Below are 10,815 nucleotides of genomic sequence, written 5' to 3' on the forward strand. Positions count from 1 at the left end.
GCAAAAGGAACTATCTGCGGCAGTCTATGATCTGCGCTGGTGATAAGGATAACAAAAAAGCAACTTACCGTGTAAGTGTTGTTTTGGGCTTCAAGCTTGGGATGAGATTGGGACAAGACGGTCAGGTTGGTTCTCAGGTGGGGGATGAAGGGGATTAAAATGAACTAGATTCTTCAGGATGATGTGCTGAGGCTCCTCTCAGGAGCTCTGAAGCTGATGTGCTGATTGAACCGGGGTGCAGTTGCCCAACTGTCAGCATCATGTGCCTTTTTACGTATCTGGGGCTATTTTACCCGGCCTAGCCACAGCTCCAGCAGGCTCCAGATCTCATGTAAATCCTCTGTCATATTCTCCTGACACAGTGGGATGGCTTGGATAGTCCCACATGTCTAAAGTAGGACTAGATTGTTCTTTTCAGGGTTGTGAAGGCAGTTTCTGAACCTCAGACAGGCTCCAGGCCTGAATTGCTTCACAGATCAGCTTAGAGGAGTAGTGAGGCAGCTAGTGAGGCAAAGCTGGGTCTGGAGGCAGATGGTCAAAAGAGGAGGTTCTTCACATGGAGGGAGGCAAGAGGACCACTTTCTTCCTTAGAGCTGGGGGAGCTGTGCTCTGACATGTCTGACCCCTCCCACTCCTTTTACCTCACAGGGTGATTCTGGTGGCCCATTAGTCTGCAATGGGAAGGCTCAGGGCATTGTTTCTTATGGACCCAAATACGGCATCTTCCCTAAAGTATTTACCAGAGTGTCCTATTTTGAGCCCTGGATACGTGAAGAGCTGAGGAAGTTTGCGCTCCAAGACCTACCTGACTCTCCTTCCTCTGACTAAAATGCTCAGGGCCCCATTTCCACAATGCATCAAACATCTGCTGATGCTCAGAGGCTTAGAGAGGCAGCTGAAATGGAGTCAGGGATGCTCTCATGGCATATGCACAGGCTTCTGCGTTAAGGAATGTCTCAATGGCAAGGTAAAAACGCAGGTCGCAAGTACACACAGTTTCACGCTTCCTCCCACTGCTGCCCAACACTGCTACCTCCTGCTCTGCTTTCTGGCCACCAATAAAAGCATGTTCAAACTTGCTTGTGTGTGCAGCCTTCTTGGGAACAGGATGAAACACCCAGGTGTGAGAATGGGGAGATGACACTCTCTGGAACAGCCTGAGCCTGCCATTGTAGGTAGGGCATGCGATGTAGATCTCAATCCCTGCTGGCTGCAAATGCTGTCCCTCCCCTCCCTCAGCTTCTTCCAGTCAAGCCAGCAAGTAGATACAACCACTTTTCCAAATGATTTACCCAGCCTTTCAGAAACAGAAGCATCACAGCATCCAAGGGGAGATCATGTGGGTTTCCAGTACCAGCTTGAAGCCGTCTCAGGATCCTTAGACAGACTCAACACCAGCCAGCCTATTTACACCCTTTCTCTCCTTTTCATCCTCTTGAACATCAGGTAAAGCATTTGCTTTGTAGCTGTAAAATGCCTGAGGGTTGAAATGTGGAGATTTTCTCATATTGGATCATCTGAGCAGGACAACTCTACAAGGGCAGAAACTGCTCCAGAGGCTCCACCTTAGCTGCAGGAAGATATCTCCACCTTTTGAAGTCCTCCTGTTGCACCCCAAGTACTTGGCTCCCTTCTACCATAATTTGGAATCAAGTAACATCCAAAATTGCAATGGTATGAATACAAGAGGCTACAGGATGTCCAACTATATCATAGTAATTCTCAAGCCTTCCTCTCAGTCATCCCAAGCACCAACCTGTATTTCTGGTCAAATGCCACTCAATTCCTGGGCCTGCCACAGGAAAAAATAACATGGCCAGAAGGGACCAAGGGCTGCCCACAATCTTGCACATCCCCCCCTCCAGGCTTTCCATCCAGTCCTGCACCACACTGGCTTTGCTCTTACACCCCATAACATCCCTTTCCACTGAAGTTCCACCCCATAATATCCGTTTCTAGGTCCAGCACTTTCTGCTCTCACATGCAGTCTTAGCTGTGTGCCATGTGAGCATGAAAGGAGTAGTCAGCAGCACCAATGAACATGTGGAAGATGAACATGGCCTCCACAGGCTGCTTTCTTGTATTCTTCTACAAGTGCTCTGTCTCCGTACAGGTTTTGAAGCTGTGAGTCACCTTAACCAAAAAGATCCGGCACAGTGGAAATGCAAATGTTGAGGAGGGAGAGATTAGCAAGAGAGTCGACCTGCCTGGATAAAGATACAAGAAATGAGAAAAGCAAAAACGGTTCTTTTACAGGATACACTGTGAGACAGGTGACAACATGTCAGCCCCCCCCTCCTCACCAGGAACATGGAAAGGAGCCTTAATGGCCACAGAGATCTCCTGCCACAGAGTCTGCAGTGGTCACTTTGACCTCCTTCCCCACCACGGCTGCCATGCCACTGGGGCCACAGGAACATCCACTGCAGGGACTTTAGCATTCGCTACGCCCATCCACTTCCTAGCACAGGGGCTGTGGGGACTTTGGGTGGGAGAGTGGGATTGTATTCCCCAGACAAAGATGACTCTTCTCATCCCACTTCTCAGCTTGCTGAGCTTGCTGCATTTTGTCAGAAGGCTACATAGCATCATCTTTGCGTGAGGTGAGGTGTGACAAGACCTGAGCAGAGAAGAACGGACCATGTTAGCCACTAACACAGAGCCAGCACTTGCCTCACACCCTTCCCATAGTTATGAAAAACCTCTCTTCAAATTTTTCTATTCACAAGCTGGTGCTGTGTTCTGCTCCATTGCCTTTCTCAGCCCTCCCCTTTGCCCCAGTTCACAAGTCCCACCCAACAATAGCGCGGAAGGTGTCCACAGACCTGTGAAGGCAGGGAAGTCTAGAGATCAGAGCTATGGATGGGGAAAGGCAAAACCTGGATGCCTGGGGTTTCTGAAGGAAAAACAGGGGGACCACAGGTTCAAAGCATGGGAGGACTGGTTTCAGTGTGAGGGTAGTGGGGTGGAGCAGCAGGAGTCCAAATAAACTGTATTGTAAAGACACCAGCCAGCCTATTCACACCCTTTCTCTCCTTTACATCCCCTTGAACCTCAGACGAAGCATTTGCTTTGTAGCTGTAATGTGCCTGAGGGCTGAAATGTGGAGGTTTTCTCATATTGGAGCATCTGAGCTGCATGTGGCTGGGCCAGGATGTGCCCTTGCAGGGTGGTGATGGGATAGAAAAATTCAAAGACGGCAAAGGAAAAAGCAGTATTGCAGAGAGACAACCCTGACCACTCGTGTGAGGGAGAGATGCATTTCTTGTTGGCTGGCTGGAAGAAAAAGGAAATGGTGGATCTGAGCTGCTGTTTTACACAAACTCTGCTTCTCATCTGCATCTTCTCTGTGAAAGAACCAGTTGCCCCAGGAAGGCAACAGTTCTGACAATGGGTCTCACATCCCTCCCCTTATCACTGCAAAGCTGTGGTTAAGCACACTTTCAGCAGTGTTGTACTTAGTAGCAGAAAGAGCTAAGACCCTGCTGCTATTCAAAAGTAGTGTTTCATCCAGCTTCTTAATCTTTTTGTATACTCCTCTTGGAATAAGCAAGTCAAGCAGGTCTAGGCAGATGCTGCCCTTTAGGTGGCTGCAAAGGTCGAAATCACACAAGAACACTAAGAGGCAATCATCACTGATAACGCTAACTGTCCATGCAGCAAAATGTTCACTTTCTCAACTGTTCTGAGTGTTCTGTGCTTATTTCTTAGCATTGGGTAGGACACATCACATCCCCCTTCAGCCACCTGACTAGGTAATGCGTTTAGAACGAGGATGCTCTCCAGGCTCCCTGTTACAATTTCCTTAGACTGAGATGACTACGTCCCACCCTAGGTGTCTGCAATACCAGTATCTCCATGGGAGCTGCTTGGCCAGGCTCTTTCCATAGTCTCTGGAGATCTTGTTGGTATAATCAGTGCAGCTGAGGTTCATTCATCACCACTAGATCAGATACCTACATTTTGTTTGTATTTGACACTATTTTCTTTCCAATAACTATTGACTGGGATTTGCTTTGGTTACCTTAACAGAGAGACACAGTGTACTGGAGATGCATTGGATTACCTACCTGGCCTTCAGCCACTGCTCTCGAAAGGGTCAGATGCTTCATGGTGTCTCTGCCACACCATCAGCTCCGTGGCTTCCTCTGCGACTCCCAAGAGGCACTAGTATTCAAGACTGCTGTCAGTCAGTCTGACTTTCTTTTCCCATCCTATTGTGTGACCTACATGGGAATGCAGGTATCTTCATTTTCTCCTTCCTTCCTTGGAAGCCTGGACTGATTTAAGTGGCCTTGATCTGGATTTCTTCTTTAAGTTCATCTTGGCATCCCTTGGCTTGAAGGGGCATGAGCCAAAAGGCAATGGATTATCCAGACCTTAGTCTAAGGCCTTGCGAGATCCAATACCTGGAGCCTTGCTCCACTCACAAGCACATGCCCAGAGGAAAACTCTCCTGTATTTATAGTACGCAAAATTAGAAAGTGCCTGTATGATAGTCTGCTTTGACCTACTACGGTACATTGATAGCACAGTGTCAGGTCAGGATTCCCAGCTCTGAGCTCAGGTGCAGGGACCTTTACAAGAACAGGAGGTCTTGAGAGGTGCCAGCCATGTTCCTAGAAGCACTGAGGTGTGCCATGTGCCTTTGATACCCTGGATGACCTCACAGTCTGCTACTCATGTTTCTGCATCCTTAGCTGCCTACATTTAGCTGCCTAAATGTAGCTGCCCTACATTTACCACTGTAAATCTTTACCTTCTGCCTCAGTGTGCACCTGCTGATTTGTGTGGAGCTCAAATACAAAGCCCAAGCAGCAGCACTGGAAACAAACAAGGCTCCAAATACTCTCCAATCTACAGGCCCACCATTAGAACAGACATCGTCATGGGACTGTCATGGAGGACTAGTGGCTTACGACAGTCTGGTGGAAAGACCTCTAGTAGCCTACAAACATAAAGTTCTGTGACCGTGTCGAATGCAGCCAAATTCCACCTCAGATCACGTGGTTCCCTCACGCTTCATACTGCCTGGAGGGTCATTTCCACCTCTCCTTGGAAGGTGCCAACTAATTCCTTTTTAGACAACATTTGCACATGGTTTTAGGGAGAGTTCACACCAAGGATCACTCTTTCAGTCTCACACAGATGAGGTCAGACCAGGTCTCCAGTGCTATCCCAGCAGGTCTTGAACACACCATCCCATCCTCATGACAAGATGCAGCACATTCAACAGATTATTACAAAAAAACCAGCATCCTTGGGCAACTATACAGCCCACATGCCACTTCAAGCACTTTCCATTGAAACAATATCAGAAAAAGCACCAAGCTGCCTTCACTGCATAAGCGTAATGAGCAAGGGGACCTGCAGCTCTTTAATGTCTGGTGTCTCGGGAATCGGTACTGTCAATTCCCTTATAAACACCCTTCTTGTGGCACAGCTGGTCTTCTGTGGGCCAAGTTTAGTCCAAAATTTCTTGTGTGAGATATCCCCAGACCTTGCCACATCCTGCAGCTCAACCGATCTCAGTGAAATCACAGTTTACATGGCAGACATCATCTTAGGCACGGGAAGTTTCCTGCTGGTCATCCTCTCCTATTGCCTCATCATCATCACCATCCTGAAAATCCAGGGCTCTGCAGGGAAGTGGAAAGCCTTCTCCACCTGCTCCTCATACCTTGCTATTGTTGGCTTGTTCTACTCCACCATCATCTACACCTATACCCAGCCAACTAGCACTCCATTAGAGAAGAAGAACAAAACAGTGAGCATTATCTACACTCTGGTGACTCCCACTCTGAACCCTCTGATCTACAGCCTGCACAACAAAGTGATCAAAGTGGCGTTCTGGGAAATTGTACCATTTCCCAAGACAAATTAATACACATAGCCACATACCCATACTTTTCAGCCCTGTTCTGCATGATCCACACTCATGGGTAGTTGCAGTGTTGTGTCAACCTTGGCTGCTAACAAGGGTGACATTGCTTTCACTGACATTCATATGCTGCAACAACGGTAGTTCTTAAGGAGAAATTATCTGAACTGAGGATACCCAGAGCAGGGTGAGGTGAAGTGTACCTTAGAAGTGTTTGTTACTCTGAACCCTCTAGAAAGGGAAGCAAGAGCACGACCTCAATGGAGATGGCTATATGGTAGCTTTGATCAAGTGTTCATACTTATTTCTGACAGCTGAGACTAGAGTTTATTAGCGTCCATAGATTTCTTTTCTGTCATCACCTGATGGAACGCAAATACCGGTGATCTCTTGAGTCAATCTCCCTTTCTGGTCAGCAGAGAGGAAAAGGCACTTTAAGGATGAAATTCATTTGAATTTTCCAGACCTCCCTCTGCTTCTTGTACATTAAAGGTCTGTTTCTCCTTGTTGTAAAGGAGAATACACTCCTACAGTTACCTCAGCCTGCCTATTGATAAACTATCCAATATTTATGGTTTTAAAGTTTTTAAATATAAAGTCAGAACTTTACTTAAGAACAGAGAAATCATTAATCAAATCATCAATTAACATTATGAGAAATGAATCACGGTGATTGTCCCTGCGCATTGCAGGGGGGGGTTGGACTAGATGACCTTTAAAGGTCCCTTCCAATCCAAACTATTCTATGATTCTATGATTCTGTGTGCTCAGTCTCAGGCTATTGGTCATGGTTTTCCCTCATTCTTCCCTAGATTTACTTTTTTTTAAGACACTGAAAAAGAAAACAATAAAAAAAAACAGCCTAAGTAGACAACAATAATGTGCTAGAAATACATTATTTTTAAGATATTCCTCTATGACTGTCTGTGTGCCCTTGGATTTTTTAGATGGTGTGTAAAATCCTGTGCACAATTGTCTTCTGAAGGATATACTGTATGCCTCAGAATACACTCCTGTCCTCATGTGGTGGCAGATATTTGTCCACCTGAGCTGGACTTCTGAATCCTCCTCACAGTTAGTAGAACTCTATCTTGTTGAACAAAGTGAAAAAAATGTTAAGAAAATTACTGGATGCCTTGGGAAAGAAATTTTAGGGGATGTGGGTTCACTTGCAGTAAATTGATGATTACTTCCACTGCTTTATTGGTTACTTTACCTTTTATTGCCATAATAGAAGGAAGGAAGGAGGAAAGCAAAGAAGATTGAGGGACTTAATAATCTAAAAACAAACATTAAAAAAACCCTAAATCTTCTCCTTATTGCTTTTGCATTTTGCTTAAGGTTTCAGACAGTTTATCTTCTAGGGGACATACAACACTTTCTGGAGTTTTTTGGTGGTTTTCTTACAGAATAAGAATAATCTGGTGAAAGAAGAAATAACTTTACCTGCTGTAAGGAGGGCACTGACCACACCAAACTTCAGAAAACACCAGTGAAGAGAGATTCCTCTGATCTCATCATCTACGCTCTTTCGGTTCCAATGGGAAACAATCCCAGAGACAGCCAGATGAAGTAAATTTAGTTCAGAATCAGCCACTTCACGGGAGGTGACACCCAGCTGTCATTTCTTCAGAGCCTGTAGGATTTGTCCCTACACCTTGTTCTTACAAATATTTCTCACTGAATACATACGCAGTCCTAAAGCAAATAAGTACACTTTATTTAAAATGGCACGCTGATTTTGACCAGCAGAGTCTTTATTCCTTGCAGGCAAAAGGAATGTTGTATGCCTGCGTTCTCACCTTAAATATTGAACAGTTTCACATCCCTGCCAGAGCTCCTGACTTGGGACTCTCTGTCGAAGCAGTGCAGAGAAAGACTTCTACAGAGCAATGCCATGCCAATTATGTTGGGGACCTGTGACAGAGCCTACAGTTCATACAAGGACCCAAATCCCAAAACGTCACCCCAAAGGAGTTTTCCTTTCTGTCCAGTTCCACCTGCTGCCCTGCAGCTGAGATCACACCTGCCACATCCTTTACGCTAGATTGTCCAAGCTTTTCTTCCACAGATACACTGGTCCCTCCACTCACTGGGACAACCTCTCCTGGTTCTGCCTCATTGCTTCTTCCCACTTTATCTTTTCTTCCTTTGCATAAAGTTCTTTTCTCCAGGGAACTCAGGATGCTGAAGGAAAGGGCTGGCTGGACCTAAAGGCAACAGCTCCCTTAACACCATCAGTGGGATGATGTGGAAGGTGACGTCATGGGAGGAAGGAACCTGTCACTGTCAGAGGGCAGACCTACTTGCTAGTCTTTCATGGCACTGCAGAAAGAAGTCAGACGAAGAACATAGGTTTGCTTCCAGTTCCTTCAGGCCTGAAAGCCTGGGATCTACAACAGTCTGATCTTGCCTCTGCATAGACCCAGCTCTGTGATTTCTGTCGGCGTCAGTATTTTCAGTATCTGCTATTCTCTAGGGAGATCAGCCTCTCTCCGGTTCAATGGGAAGAGGTGATTTAACTCACCAACTCTAATTCTGCCTGGGATCTAGGGCTTGGATTCTTCTCAGCTACTTTTTGGTGTGCAACTTAGTTACCTAAAAATAAGCATTTGGTAACGTTTTGGATGACCTGAAGTATTCTCTACAGCCGGCAGCGGATGCTCCTGTAGGACACAGGTCTCCTGTGCCTTTTCCTGCCAGCTCCCACGTGGCCGTGTCTCATCAAATGGCACAAGATGCTCATGCTTAAGCAATTTGGCCCAAACCCAAAGCGAGGAAATAAGTGACTCACCCAGCTTTACAATTCTGAGAACTACAAAGCAAGGCCAACGTAGGACCCTTATGCTCTCATTTGAGCCAGGGCAGCAAGGCAGGCAGGGTCCATCCACATGGCAGTCACATAACTCCAACGTTTTTGCACAATGTTAGAGAAAGGAAACCATTCTCTCCAGATCTCCATTTCTCTACATTGCACATCAGGGAGGAAAGGTTCCAGGTTGACTGCTGGCATTTAGAAATAATATTTTTAGCTTTTCTAGTTATACACAGAGCTGAGGTCAACCTCACTGCGAAACTGAAGGTGTTAATTAGGATCAGGATAGGCAGAGTCAGCTCTTATTGTGAGGCAGTCACAGTCTGGCTCTGGAGGAATGGGATCTACCTACTGCTCATGTTCTCCTCATAGGCGCAGCTGAACTCTGCAGCGCTCTTGGAGAAAGCCCGTGGGATCCTGATCACACAGGTTCTCCCAGCCCTCATTCCTATCTCCATGGGGCAGATCTAAAGCCCTGAAGTGCCTCAGGTCAGCATGTCTCCGTAGCTGCTGAATGGTACCCTGAAGGATTCAAAGATGAACAGCAGATGGGCTCCTTTTCCCACCACATTTGAGAGGTGACACCCACAGCAGTGGTGAGAGAGGAGAATTTAAACAAGAAGCAAAGGGGATGTCAAAGAGGACTGGAAAGCAATGAACTTGGTGGGCACCTCACAACAAACAAAGGCCACCACCTTTCTCACCTTCCTTTCTGAAAGAAGCTAAATTTCATCCCATTGAGATGAAAGTTTTGTGTTTCATTCGTGGTCAAAGGAACCATTGTGAAACCTCTTCTCTTCTCTTCTTACTTAATGTGAATACGGGTTTTACAGAAGCCTGCATAGTTCGCAACGCTTAGCACCTTCTCGGGAGTGGTGGAGGGGGTGGGAGGGCAATGAGTATGAGAAAATGAGAAAAAGCACAAACTAACCCTTCTGAAAGTCTTTATGGGAAATCCTCCCTTTCCCCTTGGGAATTATTCCTATTCCAGCCTTCGTCTGTTGTCCACACTAGGTATTACAAAAAATGAATAGGCTTTATTTCTTTGTTCCACCCATATTGTTAGAGTTTACAATATCATCTTTACAGTTTACAATATCATGTTTACAATATCATCTTTGGAACACAATCTAAGAACTTCTTAGTTTGTCCCATCTGGAAGGATTGGTTTGTGTTTATGTTTGTACTTCTCAAGGATCCAAAATTAGAGACTTTGTGACTGGTGAGCCTGGCACAGTAATAGATGAGTTATTTAGTTACATAACAGGCTGGCTATGTGCAGGAATTTCTCCTTTTTTTTTATTCCATTAGTTGAGTTCAGCCTTGGACCAGAGCTGCCCGTCAGTCCTCATTCAGTCCTCATTCACCTGCGTTGATGTATTTCGCTAAAGAACAACTAGAATTCTGTGGATTGCTTGAAACCTTACACTTGATTTCAACTTTCAGGAAAGAAAGGGCATTTGGGAAGAAAAGTACTCTCCACGAGCCAAGTCAGATTGCCCATTCTAAAGAGACACAAGGTGCTCGTATGTGATTTCTTCTCCTTTTCATTTGCTGGTGGAAACACTGTCTTTTTGCAGCACAGACAAAGGAGCAAACACTAAAGAAAGCTGAAAATGTCACTTCCTCAGTTCCCTCATCTAAATTTGACTTCAGTAGCTAGAAATCATGCAGATAACATCTGTGACTGAAGACAGACCTTACCATAAACTTTTGACCTCAACCATACTACAAAATACTCCTCTCCCTAATCATCCTCACCAATCTTGAGCTTAACCACAAATGAACAAGATGTTTAATTGGAAGAATGTAAAGCCCGCCTCTTCTGCAATACTGTTGCTCTCTGCTCTTGGGCAACGTGTAGCAGGTGAGGGTACAGGACACTTAAACTGGAATGGTGGCTTCAAACCATGGATAGAACAGACCTCCGAAAGTCCAGCTCCCACTCATGGCTGGGCCACCTTCAAATATCTGTCAGTTTGTTCATGGCTTTGATCAGACAGATTGATTTTTAACTATCATCTCCAAGATGTTTTTTCCTCATATCTCTTCAGAATGAAAAATGGACAAATTATTATCTCCAGTGTAATTCCTGTGATCCAGATCCTCTCCTGCTGAG

At 45.6% G+C, this 10,815-nt stretch overlaps 2 protein-coding genes across 2 annotated transcripts in view; both read left to right on the top strand.

The window, feature by feature from the left end:
• The window catches only part of LOC103917384 (cathepsin G-like), a 2,379-nt gene extending 1,551 nt beyond the window's left edge, over nt 1-828 (top strand). The window contains exon 4 of the mRNA XM_009324510.1: nt 592-828. Within this exon, the coding sequence (XP_009322785.1) occupies nt 592-828 (237 nt within the window). The remainder of the gene's footprint in view (nt 1-591) is intronic.
• Nucleotides 829-5,353: 4,525 nt separating this feature from the next.
• On the top strand, nt 5,354-5,884 carry LOC103917385 (olfactory receptor 13G1-like). Its single transcript, XM_009324511.1, has one exon. The coding sequence runs from the start codon at nt 5,354-5,356 to the stop codon at nt 5,882-5,884; it is 531 nt and encodes a 176-aa protein (XP_009322786.1).
• Nucleotides 5,885-10,815: the final 4,931 nt, after the last annotated feature.

Source organism: Pygoscelis adeliae, unplaced genomic scaffold (assembly GCF_000699105.1).
Source record: "Pygoscelis adeliae isolate BGI_AS28 unplaced genomic scaffold, ASM69910v1 Scaffold255, whole genome shotgun sequence".
Lineage (NCBI taxonomy): Eukaryota > Metazoa > Chordata > Aves > Sphenisciformes > Spheniscidae > Pygoscelis > Pygoscelis adeliae.